The sequence below is a fragment of the Psammomys obesus genome, unplaced genomic scaffold, assembly GCF_907164565.1.
Source record: "Psammomys obesus unplaced genomic scaffold, mPsaObe1.curated_primary_1811, whole genome shotgun sequence".
In the NCBI taxonomy this organism is placed as follows: domain Eukaryota; kingdom Metazoa; phylum Chordata; class Mammalia; order Rodentia; family Muridae; genus Psammomys; species Psammomys obesus.
In genome coordinates, this window is record NW_026590405.1 from 2,849,808 (window position 1) to 2,875,148 (window position 25,341).

Consider the following 25,341-nt stretch of genomic DNA (forward strand, 5'->3'; position numbering starts at 1 on the left):
TCTCTCTGTGGCAAAGGACTTGCATTACTCATTGGTATTGTGTGTGATAAAGCTCAAGACCTGGCTTCTCTGCTAAGATTTTTGGTTCACCCATGATTTAACTTAGTTAAGTTTCTAGGTGGTGATTTCATTTGCACAAAAGATTTTTTGAAAAGATTGTTTTATTATTTATTTTTTGCTTGTTTGTTTTGGTTTTTGAAACAGGGTTTTCCTGTGTAGCCCTGGTTGTCCTGGAACTTACTCTGTAGACCAGGCTGGCCTCGAACTCACAGAGATCCGCCTGCCTCTGCCTCCCGAGTGCTGGGACTAAAGGCGTGCGCCGCCACTTCCCAGCTTGCACTAGTCGATTTTTGTCAGTCAGGCTGGGTTAGACAGATGCTGAGTGTTTCCTTCCACAAGTGAGATAACGTCATTCTGTCGCAGTTTAACGTAGAAATGAATCTAACTGCAGCTTTCTAAGATGGACTCACTCAGGGAAACTGCAGCTTAAAACGGCAGTTGCACACAGTGAGTGGGCGTTTGAGGCAGAGCACCTGTTGGGATTTTGGCGATGGAGCTAAGCAACGCAATCCAAGAAGCCACACCACGAGGTAGGCCTCATTTGAGAGGTTCATTAAGGCGGACGCAGAAGCCCCTTCTTGGGGGTAGAGAGAAATTAAAACGGATCCTTTTATAAGGCGACTCAGCGCATGCGCAGGAGGTAGATCTGCTGATTGCAACCGTTGCACTGATGGTGACATAATCTGCTATCGCCAGATTCCTGGGGCTGGCGTCAGAGCTGCCCGATTGCTAATAACACAGATTGACACCTTCTCTAGGGTGTGTTGGGTGGGTGGGGCGGCTCCATCTTTTTCGAAGCTGACTTGGAGGTCCACATCCCAGCTATAAGAGACTACGGCATTCTGACCCTTGAGCGTCACTGGAATGGATAGAATGAGTGTTTTGGAGATCTGGGCAGGCACACCGTTAGATAAACACTTGGATAGATAAACCGTCAGTTTGACACCTGGGGTCCAAGGCGTCGTCTTTGTCCTACATGAGGAGGGTAAGTATCACATCTCCAGCGACCTCTGCCTTGACCGAACACACACCCCGCCACATACTGGGCCTGGCCATCCAGTACAGACACCGTTCAGCAGCTTTTTACCGACACCCCCTGAGGACCAGGCTCTATCCAAAAGGCACCACCTAACCTGACCGGCCAAAAAGCCAGTCAACACGAAAGGCACGCGGGGAACCCGTAGCATCAAGGCCCTCAAGGCCCTCAAGGCCCTCAGGTCAAAGGAGGCCACTCCGTGTGCGCATGCTCCAGACCGGCGCGCCGCTCGCGCGGCGCTGAGTGACGTCACTGGCCGGCGCCAGCAGGAAGGGCGCTGTGCGTCACACGTGTGCGGAGGCCGCGGGCGGGCCCATGGCGAGCTCCGCGGGGTTGGCGCTGTGCGGCCAGACGCTGGTGGTGCGGGGCGGCAGCCGGTTCTTGGCCCTCTCCACTGCGAGCAGGTAAGAGGCTCGGGTCGCGGGGGGCGGAGCCGGACCGCCGCTGTCCCATGTCCTCTTGGAGTCCTTATCCTCAACCCCCTTCACCCCGACCCAGCGCCCCACGACTTGCACGGCGGGTCCAGGGCGCTTCCGGACTCTGCGTGGGGTCGAGAGGGCCGGGTCACGCGGGTGTCGCGTTCCGGGCTTCGGGTCCTGGCGTTCGAACCTGCTTGAAACCTCTGATGAGAGTCACGTTTTAGGGAACTCTCCCGGCTCTCCCTGAGAACAGAACGTGCTTCCCTTCTCTCCCCCCCCGCCCTCCCCCCCAAGCTGGTCTGCGTCCAGCATCCCGGCTGTAGTTGCTTTACAGGACTTCTAGGTTCTTAACCCCGACACCTCCCAAAACCTGAAAATGGACATCTCCCTAGAAGCCCTACACACTACTGGTTTTGCTTTGTGATTTTTATCTTTATGTGTCCGTAGTGCTCGGTCAAAGGATTCTTAAATCAGTGAATGTTGAGCAAGTAATTGATCCCCAGGCACCTAGAGAATCAGTGGCAGTCCGTTTTGGCTTGTTTTTTCCTTTCCCATTTAGTTTTGGTCTTTGGTGGGAGGCTAGTGGCCAGCAAAGTTTCATACTTCGAGAATGACTTTTCTTTCTGCAGTTCAGCGTTTAATTGGAGAAGGCTTTGGTGCAGCCACCTTATAGGTTGTCCGTGGTACAAGATGACTTAATGTCACAGGGCACAGGGTCAGAGCAACAGAGGGGAGCTTAGCTTCTACTAGGCAAGGTAGGTGATTCCTATATGAGTAAGTGCCTGAGGCTCATAGTGCTCTTTCCCCAGCAGGTGAGTCTTGTCTCTGAAATGCACAAGAGCAAACTCAGCTGTTTTAAAATTGGGACCAAAGCCTAGCTGGAAAAAATATCAGAGCCTGGTGGTGGCGGCGCACACCTTTCTTCCTAGCATTTAGGAAGCAGAAGGAGGTGGATCTCCGTGAGTTCCAGGACAGCCAGGGCTACACACAGAAACCCCCATCACCACCACCACAAAAAAACGATATCAGAACATAATCAACAGTTTGGGGCCAGGAAGATGAGTACGTTGATCCCAGGCTTGCACCACTGTGCCACGCTAAATGATTTGGAAGAGAACCATGCTGACTGTTCATGATGTTCCCTCTCAGGAGGTTAAACAGCTGGCAGGTCTTGGCTCTTCTGTGTCATGGACAAGGCCCATAGTTTAATGGCGGCGAAATGTTTCTGTTCCAAGAGTGAAAGGAAATCGTCCTGTATGTTTGTTAATGATCGCTCCCCCGTTTCTTCCTGTTAGTGATGATGGCTGCATCTTCACGTATGATTGCAGTGCCGCAGAGAAGAAGTCCACGCCACAAGATAAAGGGTGAGATGTGGGGAAGCAAACGTGTCCACCTGTGGTTTGCGTGGTGAGATGGTGAGCAGGACAGGACTTGCTGAGTCGATGAAGTCCCAGTTCCTGATACCTAGTTGTGGGGCTGGGCTAAAGTTCCACTTCAGAAAGAAACACGGAAGTAACTTTAAATTTAGTCATTAAGAATACTTAGGACCTGCCCAAGTACTTTTAGTTTCTCTAGTACTTATTTCTGTTGCTGGCATTGCTGGCTTCTCGAAGTACTAGTGACCATTTCAAATGCTCTGAGGGCATTTGAAGTTAACTAGTCGAAAGGTATGCAGCAGCCTGTGGTGGTTTTGTGTGCTGGCTCAGTGCTGTGACTCAGTTTGTTATTAATGTTCTTGGTCTTGATAACAGTCATGAGCCTTGGGTTAGTCCATGTCTGTGAAAGCGAGGCCATGTGATCGCTGAGTCCTTCCAGCCTATGCTGGATGTTAGCACGTTTGCTGAGACAGCCTGTTGAGTTAGGTTTCACATTTAGAAAATTAGAGCTGTTCTCTGAACTTCCTCAGGTCCCCATTCTCGTTGGCTCTGGCCACATGAACTGCTTAACCAAGCATCTTCTACCTTACCTGTATTAGAATGGACAAGCGTGGTGACTCAGGTGAAGCCTAATTGTGTTTCTTTCTTCCCTTCTCTCAGGGAGGACGGACAGCCCACCGACAAGGGGAGTGACATGATTCTGGCGTCCACCTTCTCCAAATCTGGCAGCTATTTTGCTTTAACGGATGACAGTAAGCGTCTGATTCTTTTCCGTACAAAACCATGGCAATGTCTGAGTGTCAGGTATGAAATGCTAACATTGAGTCATTAAGATGTCCTGTGCACCCTTTGTCCTTGCATGTGGTCAGCAGTAGTGAGAGTAACCGTTGAAATAAGCACTTTGGTGGGATGTGGGGCTAAGTAGCCAGTTTCAGGCTGTTCAGCTTGGAAAGGCAGAGCCAGGTTACACAGAGGCTCCGCTGGCTTCAGTGTCAGCACTCAGTGATACCCTGCCACGATGCTGTCCTGCTTTCCTCGTTGCTGTAGCCTCATGCCCTACAGGAGTAGGACTGTTAGCTCATACTCTTGAGAGTGCGTCAGGGCTTTGGGTAAGTGGAAGTGGGTGTTGCACATTTGGAAGCTAGGTGATCTGAGGTAGGACAGGTGTCTGTTAAAGGACAGTCTAAGTGTGGGGTGACACCAGCAACTGGGCAGGAGTACAGGTCAGGGTTCTGGTCTTTTCTCTCAGGAGTTCCATATGTGCTCTGCATCACTATTCCTCCTCTCAAACACCCTTTTCTGAAGACAAGGTGCAGGGAGAGAGATGGTTGTGGGGGAGGAAGATATTGGTGATGATGGTGAGGAGGAGGAGATTGTGTGAATCTATCTGTATTTTCCAGGGTGCTGCCTTTTCTCTGTGAATGGAGATGGGTGCTGGGCAGGTTATAGTTTTGTTGGCTTCAACAACCTTCTAATACAGATGCTCTGTGTCTCCTGAATCTCTGGTTCGTTTGTGGCATCAGCACATAGGGTGGCCTCAGCCAGGGCCTCATTTGCCCTCTCTCCCTGCTAATGCTGATTGAACTGTGCTTTATCCATCAGTTTTCTGTTGCTGTTTCAAAGCAGAAGCAATTTGAAGGAGGGCTTTTTCTGGCTGGTTGTTCAGGAGATACACGATCAGGAAAGGCGTGGTGCTGGTACTGTCAGGATGTGTTGATTGGGACAGGAAGGGCATGGTTGGCAGAGCTTACAGTGCTGTTCCCTCACCGACTGCTATGTTAGGATTCAGAAAGCAGGGCTGGGCAGTGTCTCTCAAGGTCTGCCCTAGGGCCTCATGTCTGCCAGCTAGGCCGCATCTCTTAAAGGTCCCGTAGCCTTCAGAACCACACCATTTTTCTGGATAAAGTGTTCAAGCACATGAGCCTGTGGGGACACTGCACTTTCATGCAGTCAGGTAACATTTGAGCTATTGACATTCAGGAATTTCAGCTGAACTCTCTAGACTTTTAGTTCATCCTGTCTTCTAAGAGATGAGTGGGGGAAAAATGGATTCTAGGTGGCATCAAAAGCAAAAACATCCATTCTGCTCTCTTCCAGTCAGCTTAAAACTGAGGCTTGCATCATTGGCTATGTTTAGAGGGCACTATGTATGTTTTGCATCTTGGATGATAATAGATGTGCACTGTTTAGAAACAAGAGCAGAGCAACTCAAGCAAAAGAACACGCAGTGCACCAGCCCTCCTCAGGCCTCCTACAGGCAGAGATGATTCACCAGCAGGGAGTTGGCTTTCTTTTTTAATTTACTTATTTGTGTGTGCTGATAGCTGTCTGTCTGTGTTCATTTGCATACGCACCTACACGTATATGTATACCTATATATACGCTTGGAATGTTTCTTCTGCCATGTGGGCCCTGGGAATGGAACTCAGGTCATCTGGCTTGGCAACAACTTTATCCTGGCACCGACTTAAGGCTGGATTTAGAGGCATGCATCTGTAACCACAGCACTCCTCCAGCAAGAAGGGAGGTAGAGGCTAGAGAAAGGGGCCCCTGGAGGTTGTAGGCAAGCTAACCTGGTGTACACAGAGGCAAACACCAAGAGATCCTGTTCAGACAAAGTGAAGGCAAGGAGTGTTGCCTAAGGTTAAGAGAGTGTGATGGTGACCCTTTTTGTCTTTATATCTGCTCTGACTGCAGATGTGGGCATAAGCATCCTGATCAGCCTGGCATGGGGTGGGATAATCTCCGATTTGCTTGATAGGTGTTGTGGATAGAGTCCATTGGGCTCAGAGCTTGTTCCCCTGCTGGCCTGCACCCTCAAACCCAGTATATGGCTAACATAAGCTTAAGTGTTTGTAATGCTTCTGAACTGTGGACTGCAGTTGGCTGTGGGCATAGACAGTCTCCTGACTATTATCATCTTGGTTTTTCAAGACAGGGTTTCTTTGTGTGTCCCTGGCTGTCCTGGACTCGTTTACTCATTTTGTAGACATGGCTGGCCTCAAACTCACAGAAATTGGTCTGCCTGTTCCTCCCTGAGTGTTGGGATTACAGGAGTGCAACCCCTCACCCGGCTGGCCTCCCTTTTTAGATGCAGGGCATCTGCAGCAGGCCAACAGCACAACGAGGCGGTTGGAGAAGGAGGCCCAGGTGCCTTCCAGGATGACGATGTGTGGGAGAATGAGATGTAGCTGCCGCAGAAGGCGGCAGTTGTGCAGGCTGCGGGCATGGAGAGGTAGCCTCCTGGGGCTGCGGTGGCTGCAGAGTCCCCCTGGGTGGACACGCAGTAGTGTTCCTGGTGCCCCTCTGTTGATGGACATTTCTGTTACATTACAGAAAGCACCTCAGTGGACAAACAAATGTGGTGTTTGCATCTGTGAGCGGTGGAAGTTACCAGAATAAATTGCAGGTCAGAGGAGCTGTACTTGTTATTTAGACCCGTAGTCCCAGAGTACCCCCCAAAGGCGCTGTATCTGTGTCATGTCTCTTAGGGCTTGTGTGCCTCACTGGCATGTGTAAAGGGTTGGAGATCATCTCCAACCCCTGTGTAAGAATTTTTAAGCCAGGCACGGTGGCGCACAACTGTAATCTCAGCACCTGGGGAGGCAGAGGCAGGTGGACATCTGTGATTTCGAGACCAGTCTGGTCTACAAAGTAAGTTCAAGACAGCCAAGGCTACACAGGGAAACCATTTCTTGAACAAAAAAGAAAATACTATTTATGTGTATGTGTGTGCACCTGCTTATCTGTGTGTACTGAGTATGTGCGTGGTGCCTGAAGAGGCCAAAAGGGGGATGGATCCCTTGGACCTGGAGTTACATGTGATTGTGAGCTACCAGATGGGTGTTGGGAAACCCAGGTCCTCTGCAAGAGCAGCAAGTTCCCTTTAACAGCTGAGCCATCTCTCCAGCTCTTGCAGAAGAAAATGTGTTTTCTCATCATTTGGTATTCTCAAACCCTTGATCTTCTTTGAAAGGTAGCTCTCACATTCACTCTTACGGCTCCCTGCCAGTAAGCTTTCTGCAAACTGCAAACTGGCGTTTTCAAACTTCCTTCTGTATTTTTGTTTCTTATCAGTAGGAGGAATTTCAAACAGTTTGTTTTTGAGCACAGTTTCTCTGTGTAGCCCTGGCTGTTCTGGAACTCCTACAGTAGACCAGGCTGGCCCTAAACTCACAGAGATCTGCCTTTGTTTGCCTCCTGAGTGCTGGGATCTACTGGCATGTGCTGCTGCTGCCACCCAGTGGCTTTAAAGCTTTTTACTAAGTGGTAAGAGCTCCTTGGAAAAATCGAAATTGAGAAGCAACTCCTTTGGGATTTTGGATTTGTGCAGTAGGGCAAAGTAAAATCCTTACTTTTCCTGTCTGGTGGGAAGTCCGATGGTACTGTGTGGGATGGGAATGAGGAAGGAAGGGTAGAGAGTAGGGGAGGTGGTCTGAGCAAGATGGCAGGAGGCACATGAGAGTGGGGGTTGCTCAGTCCTGTTTACACTGGAGTTAGAGTTAGGGGTATAGTCTGGTGGTGTCATTTTACTTTGTGGGCACAAATCTAGGGATCTGAACCTGCCCCCTTGAGGAGCACCACCCTTTATACCTCTGACATGCAGCTGGTTCCAGCAGCTGTGTGTATTCGAGTTCGTGTGTACCACATAACACTGGGGACCCCAGGCTGCTCTAGGAGCCCTGGCTGAGCCCTGGGTGCTACCCAGCCACTACCTTCAGCCACTTCCTCCCTTCTTTTCTTCCTTCTTTTCCCTCCCTCCTTCCCTTCCTTTCTTTTTCTCTCTCTTTTTTTTTTCTTTCTTTTTTGTTTGAGACAAGATTTTTCTGTGTAGCCCTTGCCGTCCTGGACCTGGATCTGTAGGCCAGAATAGCCTCATTCAGTGCTGGATTGAAAGCGCGGGCCACACACGCAGCGTCTACCTTCAATCTAAATGTGGGAGAATTAAGGTGACAGTAAGAATCTTTCAGATTTAGTTCAGAGTGGTAGGGCCACAGAAACTACCAGTCAGGTGAGTTAGGAGGCCCTTATTTGCCTTTTGGGCCTTAGGCCGGGGTTGCCAGGTAAACGTGAAGGCACAAAGGGACAGCTGAAACCGTTAGTTTCGGTGGGTGGGTTTGTGATTGAGGAATCTTGTGTGTGAAATGGTGTGTGAAGTCGCACCATTCCTGAAAGTATTCTCCAGGAAGAGGCTCTGCACTGGGCTGCTGGGGATGTGAGTTTGGCAGCTGTGGCATTTGAGATCCTTGGTGCCTGGCAGGACGTAAGCAGTGTGGCTCTAAAGGCTGGCTTAGGGCAGTGCCGTGTGAATGGGAGCTTCAGGGCTCATCAGTGAGATGCTTTGGCAGAGACCAGCCTGTTCCCCCTCCCCCAGAACACACCAGAGGGGAGAGTACTCACTGTGCTGTGGGGCTCTTGGCCATAAACCCAAGATTAAGGAAGTGCCCAACATCTGCTGGGACATGGTCGGGCCTCAGTGGGGCTACTGCCTGAGTTCCTGGAGTAACCTCCCCTGCGCACTTCTTCTCTGGTGATCTGCTTTGGGCCCTGATTACAGTCTTGTACCCACAGCAGGCGCCTTCTTGAAGTTGCATCTATGGCACAGTCTGAGAGGCTGGTGGTGTCCAAATATGAACATTTTTTGCCTGGGGCTGAGTAGCAGTGGTGTGGCTTGAGAAGACGCATGCTGGATGCGAGTTCTGGGGCAGATGGGACCCTGGAGTCCTCATGTGTCACCGTTGTTGGTTTGTCCTGACCCCGTGCAGAGCTTGTGCTTGGATTTGGCCCAGCTGCTCACTGAACCCTTTAGCACAGCCTTGGTTGCTAGGCGGCTCTGGCCATTTGTTTTGCTTCATTGGCTCCAGAGCCTAATTGTCTTTCTCTTGTTCTCCACTGTACTCTGTGGAGCAGCCCCTTTGCAGCTGCCCTGCTGAGTAGAGGGGGCGGCGGTGCAGCCGAGTCCCTCCCTTTTCTTTTTGTCTCTTGTGGAAGAACACTGTCCTCAAGCTTCAGGTTGTTTCAGGCTGCATATGGCCAGCCTGTGGCTGTGAGTGTGGTTCCTGTTCTACCCCAGCATTAACTCCTCAGCAATGGCTACTGCCTGTACTCAAGCAACAAGGAAAGCAGGGAGGCGGGGCTTCTGTGATGAGGGTCCGTGCACTGCAGAGCAGTGTTAGAGAGGTGTCCCACTCGGAGGCGTCTCCTAGGCTATGTGGTTACTAGGGAAAGGGGTCTGGGTGCCATCCCTGGTATGGGAGAGGAGTGAACCATAACCAGTGCCACTTCACTGAATCAGCTTGCAGGTGGAGCTTACCGTGGGACCTGGATCAGGACTGCTGTGAACGGGTTGAATTAGACAGACTTAGGCAGTCCTTAACACTGTCCCTGAATTTTGTACTGGGGATTTGGGCTATCTCACGTTTGCTCTGTACTGCTTGTGGCCTACACCGCTCTGGGTGTGAAGGCCCTGACAGCCTGATAGTACCCATGGGCCTCCTGTCTCTAGGCACAAACCTAGCAGCAGAGTCACAGAGAAGTTCGGGTGGGGTCAGGAAGTAGGTAGAACCAGGTGGTCCTGCTGAGTGGGGAGACTGTGGGGCTGGGGTCCAGAGAGCACGTATGCTTTGTAGCATAGCTGATACTTGTCTCCTTCAGATGAGCAGCAGACGGTTCAGGTGAAGGGAACAGTGTCCCAGCATTTTACTATGAGCTTTTTAAACACTCAGCAAAGCTGGAGATGTTTCATAGCAAATGCTCAAGAGACAGGTCTATATTGTAGTTTTGAGACAGGATTTCTTTGTAGAGACCTGGCTGTGCTCAAACTCAGATACACCTGCCTCTGTCTCTGGAGTGCTGGGATTAAACATGTGTGCAACCATGCCCAGCTGTGTCTTTCACTTTTTGAGGGTGAAGTCTAAAAGTAGAATAGGATGAAGGCACTGTCTTTGTTTCAGCTCTTTGTGTGTGGGGCTCTGTTTTCTGCAGTGAATGACGATGACCGCGTGTAGAGTAGGTGCTCCCAGCCTTCAACAGCCTCATATCCTGACTGTGCATTTACTACTAGATCTGTGGAGCATCCGCTCCTGGCCTCCCCTTTCAGATGTGGTCAAGAACACTGGTCAGCCCACATCCAAGCAAAGCCGAGGAAGAAAAGGCCTGTTTACAGTCCCACTGACTGCTTGAGTCAGTGATCAGTAAAAGGGTGTGTGGGTACACCTTTGCACTAGGTAAAGGCAAAGTAATAGAAGCCTAGCCATTTTAAATTGACCGTCTTTCTGGCTTGAGGGTCTGAGGGGCCCTGTGCTGGCTTTGGACACTAACCAGCTCAGCTCTCTGTTCTGCAGGACTGTGGTGCGGAGGTGCACTGCCCTGACTTTCACAGCCGCAGAGGATCGGGTCTTGGTGGCTGACAAGTCTGGAGATGTCTACTCCTTCTCTGTGCTGGAGCCTGATGGGTGTGGCAGGCTGGAACTTGGGCACCTTTCCATGCTGCTAGATGTGGTAAGTAGGGGCCACACACAACACTGTCCATGGCAGCCAGGACAGAGAGGGGAGGAGCATGGGGTTCCAGAGCAGGAGACTTCCGAGTGGCATTGACAGGTGAAGTGGATGATCATTGGGTACTTCTGGACCACAGTCCGGGCAGTGTAGGGAGGTGTGGTCAGAGCTCCTATGGTCTTCCAATGGTCTTCCCTCTTTTCCCCTCCTAGGGTTTAGCCATGGCCCTGACCTCAGCCTGTAGAACTGGTACAGGCCGAAGTGGGGTGGAATCAAGGGCTGTGTACTACATGGCACTGCCATACAGTGTGGGGGATGGGAAGGGTGCAGCAGGAATGGCTGGGGCGGCATTTTGGTTGGTCTTACTGTATAGTTTGGCTCTGGCTGCATTTAAGCTGAGGAATGGGAACTGGGCACTGCTAGGGACCCTTCCTCTGTCCCCTGCCAGTTCCCATTGCTCTTCCACACTGCACTGTAGCTCCCTGAAACAGGCCTTCAGGGTGGCCTGGAGAAAATCCAAGCACTCTCATTGTGCCTTCAAGACCACCCAGTGAGTGGCTCTCCTTCTACTGACCCCTGGTGATGTAGGCGGTGAGTCCTGATGACCAGTTCGTGCTCACTGCAGACCGGGACGAGAAGATCCGGGTCAGCTGGGCTGCTGCTCCACACAGCATCGAGGCTTTCTGCCTTGGACACACAGAGTAAGTGCAACCCTGTCCCTCCTCAGACAGGGAGATCTGGGTCACTTGGATGTGAGTGGGCTGGGACACTGGTGGCTGATGGTAGACTGGTACAGGCTCCATGCTAAGTGCCTCCTGATACCCTGCTATACCTGCTGGAGAGATGGCTCAGAGGTCCTGAGTTCAATTCCCAGCAACCATGTGGTGGCTCTCAAACCATCTAGAATGAGATCTGGTGCCGTCCTCTGGCCTGCAGGTGTACATGCAAACAGAGCACTCATGTTTTAAAAAAAAAAAGTTTAAATAAAATAGGACTACAGGGTAGGTGTGGGGATTCCTGGGGAGCCAGCTTGCTCAGGACCCTACTGGTGGCTAAGTAGCTGCTGCTGGCCTGTGGGGTTACAGGCTGCAGAGCTAGGCTGGGTTTTTGTGGCCTGGTTTTCTATAACCCAGTGTCTGATTGGGTTCCTTGGGGTCCTGGTACTGGACTGGCTGCATAGTGGCCCCATGAGGTCTTCTCTGACTGTTCAGTCGTATGCCTTTCCTCTTCCCTGTGCCCTGCCCGCTGAGACTCACTGACCTTGCATGTAGGCATCTTGATGGAGGCAGGTTTGTGGGACAGAGTGAGGCAGTGCTTCCACACAGAGCTGCGTGCCCTACAGTGCAACAGCAGAACTGGGCCCTGCACCCTTGGTCCAGATGTAATGCCCAGCCGTGTTCTCAGTGCTGGTATGGGTGTGTGTGCAGTGTTCTCCCTTTCTGAGCAGGCTGAGCGGCCCCCTCCCACGTTCTGCATGACTTTCCTTTGCTCCACAGGTTTGTGAGCCGCATCTTTGCAATGCCCAGTCATCCTGAGCTGCTGCTTTCCTCCTCTGGGGTAAGCGTTGTGCTCGCTGGGTGGTCGCGACTGGGTTACTGTCTCAGAGAGAGCAGGAGAAAATAGCCAGCCTCTTGTCCCCAGCTAGGGTGCCAAGTGCACTGGTCTCTGTCAGGGGAGGCCACGAGAGGGAGCACCTTCCTGACTCTTAAAGAGTGGCCCCTTTCTTCAGGGCTGTGTTTGTAGTTTGTGTGTGTAGTGTGTTTGTCTGCCTGGTTCCAGCACGGCAGCCGCTGTAAGTGGACTTTGCTTAGTGGGGGCAGGGGGTCTGGCCATTTTGGTCCATTTACCCGTTGTGCCATGGATGGGGGAGGGGTCTTGATTCACCTGTCGCACTGAGGCTTTCTAGGTGCTCAGTGGTACAACAGGTTAGCTTGAGGTACTTTACAGAGGGATTTTTCTTCATAGGGGATCCTAGATGTCAGAGGGGACTGTCCACACCCAGCCTTGTGCAGTGGCCCGCGTTTCCCCTCCCCCAGCCTTTCTTGCTTCTGGGACAGGCCTCTTGAGCCCACATGCAAACCCTTCTGTCTGTGCACAGGATGGCACCCTGAGACTCTGGGAGTACAGAAGTGGCCGCCAGCTGCAGTGCTGTGACCTGGCCAGCCTACAGGAGCCCGCAGAGCATCCAGGCCACAAGGTAGCTTCATGCTCATCTTGGGTACCGGGTACTTGCCAGGTACCTCCTGTTGCTCTAATGGGGAAGTCATCTGTCAGAAGTGTTTCCTTGCTGTCAGTGTGTCTCACTTCTTCCAGCTTGGGAGACCCAGGATCTCCAGTTCTGAAGATGCCTGATCACCTGATAGGAGACAATTCACATTGTACTGTGTGTGTACACAGGAGCTGACTTACAGGAAGGCCTCCAGGCATACTTAGCCATGAAAAACAGTGATGTTGGCAGACAGCCTCCCCTGTGTTTGTCAATGTTGGTGACACCCCAACATTCTCTGTGCTCATGGAGTACCTCCTGGTACCTGCTGTCCCATGCTTCCTCTGGTATCAGGGATGGCCCCAGGTGGCTCAGCTATATGTCTTAAAGTTGGGTAGCATGGTGCCTGCCTTCTGCCAGGCCAGCCAATGAGCAGCAGGTGCTTTTTCCACACTTCATGGAACTTGGGACTTCTAAAAGCTTCTGTGTGTATCGCCTCCTGTCCTGGGAAGCGGAAGCCCATAGGACAGTTGTGTCTCTGATCACAGCCTCTCTTCCCATATGTCCCTGCTTTCCCACCTATTCGCTTGCTTTGGAGGCCTGTCACAGGCCTGCAGGGAGACAGGGTCACACATGCTTCTGTCATGTGTGAGACAGAGGCATTGGCTGCCACCCTCCTCCTACTGATGTGTCCTCTCTTTGCCCTGCTTTGGCTTTATGAGGGAACCATGGTGCCTATGGCCTTACCTGTTCTGGTGAGAAGGATGCGTAGATGACCTGGGTGCAGAGCCTGGTTAAGCAGCTGCTTTTTCTTGCAGGGGTTGGCCGCATCCAGGATTGCATTCTGGGAACAGGAGAGCTGTGTGGTGCTTCTGTGTGAATGGTAAGACAATGGGTTTCACTGTGTCTGTATGTGATGAAGACATGGATGGCCGTTAATCCTATTAAATTCTCTTGAGGGAGGGGACAGGGCCCTCTAATCTGCCCCTTCTACGTTGGTGCTCATATCCACTGGCTTAAAGGGTAGCAGTGGCATCTCTGGGAGCCACCGTGCATGATGGCACAGTTAGTTACAGGAATTCCACTGGCCAGTTCTGCTTAGAACTGATTCTGCTGGAATCTGCTGGGGAGTTGGCACCCCAAAGGCAGGGTATAATTGAGGGGGCCCTTCTGCTGCCCCTTCTCAGTGCCAGGGCAGGTCTCTGGTGCTCTGCATACTAGCCTGTGATAGCGTGGGGATGCTTGTGGCTCTCCTTAGAAATGAGAATCTAGGTTTGAAGAGGAGAGAGAAGATCCTAAGAACCTGGCCTTCTGTCTGTACCAGTGGTTTGCAACCTTCCTAAGGCTGGGACCCTTGCAAAATTGTTTTTGGTGCTACTTTGTAACTGTAATTTTGCTGTTGTGAATGGTAAATATCTGGGCTTGCTGATGGTCTTAGGCAGCCCCTGTGAAAGGGTTGTCACCCCCAGGTTGAGAAACAATGTCTGCACCCTTGGGTGGGGTGCCCATCTCACTCTTTGTCCTACATTGGTTAGTTCTTGCTGTAAGAACTAAAACTTGCTATAAGAACCAGAACTCAAGACAGGAAGTGTGGGCCATCTCCTGGGGTTTGGGTGATTCAGGGTCTTCAGGGTGGTAGGGGTAGGCCTGCTGCTGTGGGCATGCGGTCGCAGTGGTGACCAGTCTCTCTCTCCTGGAAAGCGTTCCTGTGGTCTTCGTCTTCCAGCTCGATGCCAGCAGACAGCAGCTAGAGTTCAGACAGCAGCTGACTTTCCCTCACCGAGTGTGGGATGTTGTGTTTGAAGAGACTCGGGGGCTGTGGGTTCTACAGGACTGTCGTGATGCTCCCCTGGTGCTCTGGAGGCCCGTGGACGGTCAGTGGCAGGTGAGAGCATGCAGCACCTCCATGTTTGGAGCACGCTGTTGGCGGGGGTGTGGCAGGTGGTAGCTGTGATTTTTCTCACAGGCTTGAACCTCTTCAGCTTGATCACGTCTAGGTCCTATGGCTGTACCCCGAGGCAGCTGTGACTGGAGGCCTCCTGTAGTGAGGTGACCTGAGTGCTAGGCTTGTCCCTGTCCTGGTTTGGGTTCTGGTTCCTGTGAGGAGGTTAATTTGCCATCAGCCGTGGGTCCCGACTCCCGTCTGATCCCATACTGCTAAAGCCAGCGCTAGGTCTGATGCGGCTGTGCTTTTCCTGTGTGCAGGCCCTGTGCCAGGGCCCTTGCTGAGTACTGCTGGCGTGGAGGGGGCAGTGCAAGGACATCCCTCCCAATCCCATGAGGCTGCGGGTGAGGTGGGACAGCCCCGGGAGCTCTTGGCCAGCTTCGGCTTCCTGGGCTCAGCTCATTGGGCTGAAGGCTTTTATATGACTAGCCCTGGAGGTAGTGAGCCTGTGCCTGAGGATAGCCCTGTCAGGCCTCTGACTGCTATGTCTGGCTTCTGGTTTTGGTCCTCACCTGGCTTGTCATCTGCAGGCTGCTCCTGAAAATGCTGTGTCCCAGAGACTCTGCAGCCATCTCCGGGAGAGCTGGGCCATGATGGAAGGTGAGAGCTCTGTTAGGTCTGAGGTTCGGATAAGACCCAGCGGGAAGTGAAAGGCTCCACAGCCAGAGCAGACGTAGCCAGGATAGCAGGAGGGTGCTGCTGCTGCACGTAGAGGGAGATGCAGTTGAGGGTGTGGGTCAGAGCAGTGACACAGAAGGCCAGCGCTGAGTTGCTGGCTGGGGTGTAGCTCCAGGTGTCCACTGTTGGAGTTACTGGTCAGAGAATGGTAGTTCAGGCAGGACCACCCAGAGCCCGGCTTTTATGAAACAATTACTACTCCGGAAAGATCTTGCAAAGCCAAGGCCTAGAAGTTAGGGTTCCTAAACTTTCTTTCAGGGCTGCTTGCCCCAGCTGTGATCTAAATGCCCCTGCAGGCTCACTTGCCACAGTGTACTCTTAGTGGGGGAGTTTTCCTCAGTTTGAGGCCCCTCTCTTTCTGAATGACTAGCCTGTGTTGAGTTGGAATAAAAGTAGGCAGGACAAAGTGGCTGATGGTTTGTGTCCTCTGGCCCGGTCTGAGTGTGCATTAGCAGTCATGGACCTGTGGCCAGTCGCCCTTGGATCTCCTGACAGCCTTTTGATCTCTCTTACCATGTGGAGTGAGGCTCCCTGGCTCCCACTGTATGTCCTCATGCATGCTTGCTTTGTCTGGTTCTGTTGAGGGTTACCTGGTGCAGGCTCAGGGCAAAGCCTGGCTTCACTTCTAACACACTCCACACACAGATGGGGCATGTGTGGCCAGAGCCGGGAGGAGAAGCATGCTAGCCTGTGCATCCTGAGCAGTGCCCTTGGCTGCTGGAGGGCAGGGAATCACACCACCCTGCAGGCTGGGGTGACATAGGGGCACTCTGGCATGCAGAGTGGAGGTGTGCCTCACCGGGGTGAGACTGGCTGAGGGGCTGTGCCTGTAGCACCTTACCTCAGCACTTAAGGAAGTCTACTGCAGTCTGCCGCAGTGTGACGTGCTCTCACCACTCAGGGACACACCTGCTGACGGCTTGCTCTGCGCCTGGGTTTCTGTAGTTGCTGTGGGCTCTGTAGGCCGCCCACCATCCATTACTATTGACTGACACTGGCTGTTCTCAGGACCCTTGGGCAGGATCCATCCCTGCTCAGTAGATGGCTAGAGGATCCAGGCCTCACTTCTGTGCTACCCCCAGCTCAGGACCTGTAGCCATATTTATCAGTGAATGACCAGGAAGGTGCAGGCAAGAGATCGCCAAGCCCTTGTCCCTACTTCCCACATCTACCAACCTTCCTTCGCCAATTCTATTGGAACAAGTCCCCAGGTCCAGCCTCTGTGGATCCCAGGTGGTGAGGCTCCTCAGGGTCTTTGCGGTGTCAGTGAGTATTGGCCACTGGGCCATGTCCCAAGTCACTTCACCTGGTTTGTTCTTGTCATAGGCTCTGTTGGCTCAGATGATGGCTTCCGTGGCCTTTATAAGGCCACCTTTGACAACATGACCTCTTACCTGAAGAAGAAGGAAGAGAGACTGCAGCAGCAGCTGAAGAAGAAGCGACAAAGGAGCCCCCTGCCAGGGTCCCCAGAACAGAGCAAAAAGGCTTGCCCAGAGCAGTCAGCCCTTAGTTGCTGACAGTGGACTTGGCAGCAGTTCTCATCCCTGAAGCCCCACGGGCTGCACTCTCTTCTTTCTCCTGTCGGTTTGTCCACAAGGAGGAAGGTCATGGCAGCTCAGTCCCCAAGTAGCTCAGCACAGTCTCTGGTCTCCACCACCACCTTAGTCACTGGGCATAGGCTCCTATCTGGTTAGCTGGGCCTCCTCCTGGTTTCAGGGAGGACAGGGTGTTAGCTTAGTTAACAGCCGTGGGTAAGTGCCTTCACAATGAAGTATATACTGACCTGCGGCACCACGCACATCCGCTCGTGGCACAGTGCAGTGTGTGAGAATCTATAGGAGGGCTGCCTCCCCGCCATCGCTGTGGGCTCTCAGGCGGAGCCCTGTATGGCTACGTGGAGCTGCTGCTTGTGAGGCGGGGTTGGTTGGTGCTGCCTCTGTAGCTCTGTACTCTTGCAGCTGCATGTGAGGGCTTTGTGTACCTTCAGGGAAGCAACTTGGCCAGGCCAGCCTTGTACAGGGAATGGCTGGTGACGGTGTGGGGCTGCTGCTCTGATGTAAAGTGCACGCGCTGCAGCACAGCAGGGGGTCACCTGAGCAAAGCATCAATAAAGACAGTTCTGCATAGCTCTCTGGAACGGTCAGCAGCGGTCTTAGACAGTCGATGTGCGTGCGCTGCTCAGATGACATGGCTCTTGGTAGTTAGCGTGCCACAGGTCAGCTGCAGTCCTGGCATGGGAACATACTTGGGGCGTTAGCTGCTGCTGTGAAAACAGAAGGCCTGACGTCAGGTACCCACCCGTACATACAGAACAAAGGCGGGACATAGCCTAGCACACCTGTAACCCTAACACTGGGCCTGCAGACCTTTCAGGCCCAGTGAGAGACCCTGTCTGGAGATGGAGAGCGACAGGGGAAGACATCTGGTGTCACTCTCTGCCTCCAGTGGGCAGGCACGCCAGTGCCTTCTAGTGTACACGTAACACAATGGAGACAGCCTTGTGCCCGGCGGCTTTGCTGCCTCACCTGTGTTCACTGCTTTGTTTCTTCCCACAGAGTTGGTGGAGAGGGGGTGTACACGGAGCAGGGCACACCTGTATAGGAGCTAAACTTGTTCTGCTTCATGAACATAGAGATATCTGGTCTCCAGAGAGGTGGATCAGCAAACTGGGCTGTGGGCTGGGTCTTGTGACCTAAAAAAGATGTTTTCAAAAGACTTATACAGCATTCTACCTGCATGTATGTCTATGTACCAGAAGAGGACACCAGATCTCAGAGATGGTTATGAGCCACCATGTGGTTGCTGGGAATTGAACTCAGGACCTTTGGAGGAACAGCCAGTGCTCTTAAACCTCTGAGCCATCTCTCCAGCTCCCTAAGAAAGATTTTACAGTGATACATAGTTTGAATGAGATAAAAAGAAACAATTTGTGACTATTTAAATTCAAGTCTGAGGGCCAAGGAATACAGCTTTGCTGACAGCATGTTCACTCAGCCCTTTGGTGATGCGCTGACTATGGGCCAGGTAGAACCTATGTCTGCAAGCAGCGGGCTCTGGGCCATCATGGCCTGTGGCTCAATGCAAGGAACCTTGAGAGGGCCATGTGTTCCTGGACCCAGTGGGCCCCTAACAACCTCTGTCCCCGTCTCCACTTTTCTTCCTAAGGATATGGTATTCATGACCGTTTCCTAGCCTACAGTGACATTACAACTCTTGTGGATCCATTTCCAGTTTGTTCCTTGGTCCCCTGACCTGTGAATGAATGGCCAGTGGAGGCACAGTGGGGTGGAGTGGGATAGAGGAGGGTCCTGGGCCTTCATGTCCTAGCCAGGTAGCAGCTGACTGGCAGACTCCTGCCTGCCTCTGCCTCTGGCTTTCCTGGCCTTGGGGCCAGCAGTGGTAGAGTCATTAATGCCTCTAGGGGGAGTACATAGCTAGGCTAGTCCAAATACCAGCACTTCAAGTTGCAGGAATTACTTCATAGCAGGCTGAGTGGAGTCCCATTTTTATTGGGACTCCCAACTATATTTTAAGGAGATGTGTCTTTTTAAAACTTTTTGGTGGTTGGAGACAGGGTTTCTCTGTGTAGCCTTGTTTGTCCTAGACTCACTTTGTAGACCAGGCTGACCTCGAACTCATAGAGACCCACCTTCCTCTGCCTCCCTAAGCGCTGGGATTGCAAGCATGTGCCACTGCGCCTGGCTTGAGATCTGTGTTTTAGCAATCCGGTAGACCAGTCAGATCTAAGCAGTCATGATTCCAGGTTGTGTCAGGACGTCTTCTCTGCAGCACCCGGCTTGTTCTGTTGTGGCTACGGCACTTCCGTGAGGCTCTCCAGCCACGGAGTCTCAGTTACTTTCCTTTCACTGATAAGACACTTTGACTAGGGCAGTTTATAAAGGAAAGAGATTAGTTGGGCTTACAGTTCCAGGGGTTTAGGATCCAGCCTAGTGGAAGGAAGGCATGGCAACAGGAGGCTGGAGTAGCAGCTCAGTGCTCACCTCTCCGTCTGCCAGCGGGAGGCAGAGTCACAGGGGATGACAAACCTTTTGAAAGCTCAACGCCTGTACCTAGTGACAGCAGCAAGGCCACACTTAATGCTTAGCAAACATTTCTACCGCTGGGACCAAGTATTCAGACGTGAGTTTCCGGGGCTGGGGGCCATTCTCAAAGCATTACACAGAGCCTTTTTGTCAGTTTAGACCTGGCTTCTGGACTGCCCGGCCCCTCCCACCCCGCCTCATTAAACCGTCTTCATTCCTTATTACCACGTCTGTTTCTATGTCTTGCTTTGAGAGGGGCTCCTTGTGCTCTGCCCCGCCTCTCGTTGCTTGAACATCTGTGTTCATAGTTCTAGTCTCATGATAGGTCATACGCAGTACAGCTGAAGTGCATGTGAAAGGCATGTGCTGGAATCTCACTGCTTGGATTCAATTATGTGAAGGCGCCCTTGGGAATAGGGCATTTGCCAGCTACCGAGGCGCCACGTCCCCTTGTAGTAGGCTGCCTGCCAACGCTGGTGGACAGGCTGAGCTCAGAGTGGTCCATCTGTGAAGTTACCACTCTAGCCACCTGCACTGGACGGTTTCAGAGGTTGGCTACCTGGAAGAATGCCATGAGCATTCAAGTTCCTGCTGTTTGGTCCACAGGGAAACTTTTCTGTGGGGTACAGGGCTGCCCACTGATGTCTGTAGGAGCTTGATTCTAGCACCGCCAGGATAGTGGAGTAACCCCCATTCTGCAAATGCTCAAGTCCCTTGCTTAAGGGGAGTTTGCTGCAGAACCAATGCCCTCTCTCCAACGTCCTGACCCTGCTTTTGATGCTCAGTGTGAGAATTCTTCTCCAGTCCTAGATCCTGAAGATTTTCCCTCATTTTTTTTTCCTAAAAGGCTCCTGGTTTCATTTTACATTTAAGTCTACAGTCCACTCTGACTGCTCTGTGAGCTGAGCCTCTTCTGTCAGACATCCCGTTGAATTGCTTCTGCAGCTATCATTTCCTTGGATACGGTTCTAGATTGGGAGTTTACAGTCATCTTTCCCCAGGGTTCACAGCCTTGCTCCTGGCCTGTAGAAACCTCCTCTGCCGACTCTCAGTTCTCCGTGTCTGCCCCTCAGCTCCTGGGCACCCTTCCGGCTCTGCTTTGTTATCCCGGAGATGGGACCCTCAAGGTTTGTCCTTTCCTTGCAAGCACAATGCTGAAGTCTGCCACTAGAGGGAGCAAGAGGCACACCAAGGGATGACGGGGTTCCGGCTTCTGTTGGCGTCTTGCTGTCCTGTATGTGAGGACATTCCGGGACACCCTCCTGGAGTTTAGCCGTGCCCAGTGGGTGGCTTCCTAGTGATTTGTCTAGCTCTCAGTAGGGAAGGGTTCCAACTGGGCCTTGGTCATCAGCCCTTTGACAAGCCCACCATCCTGTGTGGCAGTGGCATGGCCATAATCAGCACACAGGTTCGGTATCTCGTATGCAGTGGACGCTCACCATCCTCAGCATCCAGGCTCAGCCCTTGTTTGTGCCTGTCACCTGCCCTGTGATGGTGGCTACCACGGAGAATGCACACTTTCCTTTCTACTGGGAGAGGCTTGTTTTTTCTCTGTGATTTAATCAGTGTGTGTGTCTGTGTGAGTGTTCTATTTGGGGCGTCTTGATTCTCGTTGAACTTAACGTCTTTGTGAGGCATGTTCTGCAGTTCTGACTCTGCTTTGGCTGGCTTGGTCTGGTGACTCCCAAACCACTGCCCTTGGCTCATTTTCAGGCTTCTTTTCTTCCCTGCTTCAGTTTGGGCAGATTTCAGTTGACTAATCTTCCCTGTGGCATTTAAATGCTGTTGCTCAAGGCCAAGGATTTTCTTTATTTCAGTTTTGGCCTAAGCCTTCTGTTTCCCTGACAAGCATAATCTAGGGCTTTCAATTCATCCTTGTGCATCGGGGCATGCATGGGGTGCTGCTTGTTCCATCATCTGTGTCATTTCTACATCTGTTTCTGGGGATTGGTAGAGAGGGAGAGAGGGGGAGAGATGAGGAAAGGGAGTGAGAGAGAGACAGAGAGACAGTAACATTCCATCCTACAAGGAAGCTCCTTAAGGAAGTAAGCAACCCAAAGGTTTCAGGAAGTCCCTGAAACTGACCAGGAACTCGAGGCCCCTTTCTCCCCAAGCATATATAACCAGACAGCCTAAGCTTACTAGGAGAGGCTCAGGCCCGCCAAACCACCAGGAAGAAGCAGGGATCAGCGAAGGTACCTGGATGGGCTCAGTGCACCTAAACTGCATGCAAGAGACAGTCTCCAACCTGCCCAGCTGCCCGCAGGGTACGCAGTGGCGCCAGCCTTACAAACTCACCCACACTGGGGTGGGCTTTATAACACACCCTTTGAGTCATTTCTGTTCTTGGAAGTAAACCCACTAAAACTCATCGGTTTGCCAAGACCAAAGCATCCTTACTTTCGGCCTGTCATCGGCTCCCTGTCTGGGGTGACGGTATTTGTTGTTCACATCTTCCCGGGAACAATGTCTCACGACAGGGGGTCAGTAACAACCTTGGGTGCTGGTCTTCTCCTGTGTTGTTTGAAGCAGGGTGACTTGGCCATGGTTGCTTTCTTTGGGTGAGCCAACTCTTGAGCTTCCAAAAAGTCTCTGCCTCCTACGTCAGGCTGGGATTGCAGGCATGTGAACTACTATGCCTGGCTCATACCTGGCTTTGGGGACCCACACTCAGAGTGCAGGCTGGCCTGGCTAGCACTTCACCCACTAAGCCTCCCAGCCTGGAAGTGTGCGCTTTTAATACGGATATTCGCAGGCACGCTGTCAGCATTTGCTCATGGTTCCTCAGAATGGCACAGCGAAAGCTAGCCCTCTCCACTCTCGCTTTACAGAGTGTCGGAAAGCAAGGAACTGGAAGGGGGGAATCGTGCAGGGAGCACGTGGGGAAGGGTGGAAGGGAGGGGTGGAGAGAGGAGTCTCCTGTGAGAGCCACGGAGCTCGTGCTGGTTTTTTCACCCGTGAAATGAAAGCTGAGTGGTTCGCAGCAGCGACTCCCTGTAAGCTTTGTCAGTTTTTTGAAGCAGAAAATGACAGGCCCACACTGGCATTAAGTTTTTCTGCTCCCCGTTCCACGGTGAAGAAGTGGCCTTCAAGCTTGCTCAGGCCAAGTGCACACTGGGGAGAAGGAAGTGCTGGAGGCTGGGGAGCCAGAGCAAAGTCCCACCAAAACACTGGGGAGAGAATTCCGGGGGTTGGCTTGGGCAAGGACAATGGAAGAGGTGAAAATTCTTCAGGTCCCACCCGAGCAGTGGTGGTGCTCACCTTTAAACCCAGGCACGCGGGGTTAGGGGAGACAGAGGCAGGTGGATCTCTGTGAGTTCTAGGCCAGCCTGGTCTACGGAGCAAGTTCCAAGACAGACAGGGATGAACAGAGAAATTCTGTCTCGAAAAACAAAACAAAAATTCTGCGAGGCCCTGGCATTAGCCATTTCCTAAGTCATTGTATGTTGAAGCCACTGGTACATACAAAACATGGGTGTGTTAGCTTGCTGTCTTTGCTGTGACAAAGCACCATGACCAAAGCAACTTGGCAGGGGGCTATTTAATCTTTTTAATTTTTTATTTATTTTTATTTTATGTACACTGGTGTTTTGACATTGGCGTGTGTGTCTGTGTGAGGGTGTCGGATCCCCTGGAACAGGATAGTGGTGAGCTGCCATGTGGACGCTGGGAATTGAACCTGGGTCCATCTGGAAGAGCAGTCAGTGCTCTTACCCGCTGAGCTATCTGCAGCCCAATTTCATCTCACACCTTACAGTCCATCACTGAAGAAAGCCAGTGCAGGGACTCAGGGCAGCAGCCTGGAGGCAGGAACTGAAGCAGAGACCTACTGGCTCGCTCCTCCTGGCTTGCTTAGCTTGCCTTCTTATACAACCCAGGTCTACCTGCCCAGACATGGTACTGCCCACAGTGGGCTGGTCCATTTCACATTAATTATTAATAAAAAAATGTCCTAAAGAAATTGCCTATAGGCCAATCTGATGGAGGAGGCATTTTCACATTTGAGGTTCCCTCCTCCTGCCAGATGACTCTAGGTTTGTGTCAATATGACAAAAACAAAACAACAAACAAACAAAATTCACCAGTCAGGATTCCTGCCTGTGAAAGCTTGCTTTGAACAAGAACAAAATTAAAATTTTGAAATGTCCTCAAAAGCTGTAACCACAGAAGGGACGCATCTCTGCATGCGGTCAGGCTTCGGCACATTCCAGAAGTCCAAGGCCTCATCTACCCTAGATGGCATCCTGACTGTATGCAGAGAGCCCACAGCCCCGATATATGCAAATAAGAAACAGAAACGAGGAGCTGAGAGTTGGCTCAGCGGTTAAGAGCACTTGCTGCTCTTGCAGAGGACCCAGGGTCCGTTCCCAGCACCCACATGGTGGCTCACAACCACCCGTAACTCCGCTTCCAGGGAAGGCAACATCCTCCTCAGACCTCAGCAGGTACCGGGCACACACGTGGTACACAGACATACACGCACAGCAAAACACCCACACACATTAAAAAAAAAAAAAAAAAAAAAGATGAAAAGCTTCTATCACCATCTGTCTTTCATCCTCACAGAGTGGGGATTAGGCTGTGGGGGCATGTGGAGGGGGGGGGCTAATCTCATTTGTGTCCACTTCCCCAATCTCATGTGTACCCATCCCATGTGGCTAGCTGAGGGTCAAATCCACATCTGCTGCCTTCCCATCTGGCCCTATCTTCTGGCCGGGGTCCTCCTGCCTCAGTATCCCCTTTTCCGTGTTTAGCCGTGCCCGTGTCCCAGTGCCCCAGGGTACTCTCCGATGTACACATGCTGTGGGCCACAAATGCCAGCCGCCGCGTAACTGAATGCTCTCAGAACCGTATTAAACAGCAAGGGCTCGGAGAAATTAATAAGCTTTTTAATTAAAGCAGCGTGGCCAAAGTGCTATCATTTCCATATGTAGCTGATATGAAATTAATGAGATAGTTTACATTATCTCATTATACTGGGTGTTAAACCTGGTGGCTCCCAGCTCTTTCTGGGGCCTCATGTGACCTAACAGCTCTGGCTACCGTCACAGAGGGATTGGATTACAGACACACAGCTAACGGGGACACGGGGGTGGCTGCCTAGTTACACTGAATCCAGGACTTAACACTGCCACCAAAGTACAGAAGAGAGGACAGGATCTGTGGTCATGCACCAGCCCTGGGGAAAGGGAGGGGCTAGAAGGCTGGGGTCCTGTGGGATCTGGAAGCCAGCCTTTGCCCTGAGTATTGGTCATTCCTGACCTCTTTTCTCCCCTAAGTTGCTCTAGGTCAAGATTGCTGACCTTGGTTGACCAGGTGAGCTGAAAAAAAATTATATATATAAAATATATATATTAATAATATATAATATTATATATATGTTATATATATATATATACATATATACTGGTACAAGCACTTCTTCCACCTCACAGGGGCAGAAAGAGAGGGGAGGGTGCTCAGGGCTGGGGATCAGTGCTTGTTGGCACAGGACTTGTGTTTGGGAAGATGGTTCTGGAGAAGGATGGTGAGGGTCACATGGCCGTGTGAACAAGCTCTTACTGAACTGTACCTCAAATAGTTAAAATGATAACGATTGTGTTATATGTAAGTGGTGCCATGCCGAGGCCATCTTTTTGCTGCATGACTGACCTCTAACTGCACGTGGCCATTTCTAGAGGATTCAGGGGCCGGCCGCCGTGAGGCTTTCACCTTTCCTACAAGCACCCCTCCTCACCCACGAGGTCACTTACTCTTTAGTGTCACCTCAAGGACATGCAAGGAGAGGTGGGTCCTGGCCTCAAACTTCCTCCGTTATCTTTGCCACATTAAAACCTTTCTGCATCGGGTGCCATCAGAGATGATGGCTGGAGGGTTGCGGGGAGAAGACTCAATGGGGAAAATGTTTGCTTTGCAAGCATGGGGACCCGAGTTTGATCCCCAGCACTCAGGCGAAGAGGAGGGAGGACAGAGTAATCTCAGTGCTGGCGAGGCACAGACAGGGGATCCCTGGGGCTCTCTGACCAGTGGGCTTTAGGTCAGTGAGAGGAAGACCTTCTTGAAGGACATGGATGGAGTTCC

General features: G+C 51.8%; 1 protein-coding gene across 1 annotated transcript; it reads left to right on the top strand.

The window, feature by feature from the left end:
- Positions 1-1,280: 1,280 nt before the first annotated feature.
- Wdr4 (WD repeat domain 4) lies at positions 1,281-19,487 on the top strand. The gene is made up of 11 exons (XM_055607206.1): positions 1,281-1,500; positions 2,811-2,879; positions 3,552-3,695; positions 10,235-10,391; positions 10,977-11,089; positions 11,885-11,945; positions 12,487-12,585; positions 13,413-13,477; positions 14,296-14,479; positions 15,070-15,139; positions 16,544-19,487. Exons 1-11 carry the CDS (start codon positions 1,412-1,414, stop codon positions 16,732-16,734), a joined length of 1,242 nt encoding a protein of 413 aa, XP_055463181.1. The 5' UTR covers positions 1,281-1,411; the 3' UTR covers positions 16,735-19,487.
- The last annotated feature ends 5,854 nt before the right edge of the window (positions 19,488-25,341 follow it).

Bases quoted from the DNA above. Each gene is read 5' to 3' on its own strand.
- Wdr4 (XM_055607206.1), top strand. From the start codon at position 1,412: ATGGCGAGCTCCGCGGGGTTGGCGCTGTGCGGCCAGACGCTGGTGGTG. The intron at 3,696-10,234 runs GTATGAAATGCT...TCTGTTCTGCAG, and splicing joins TGGCAATGTCTGAGTGTCAG to GACTGTGGTGCGGAGGTGCA. The intron at 10,392-10,976 runs GTAAGTAGGGGC...CTGGTGATGTAG, and splicing joins TTTCCATGCTGCTAGATGTG to GCGGTGAGTCCTGATGACCA.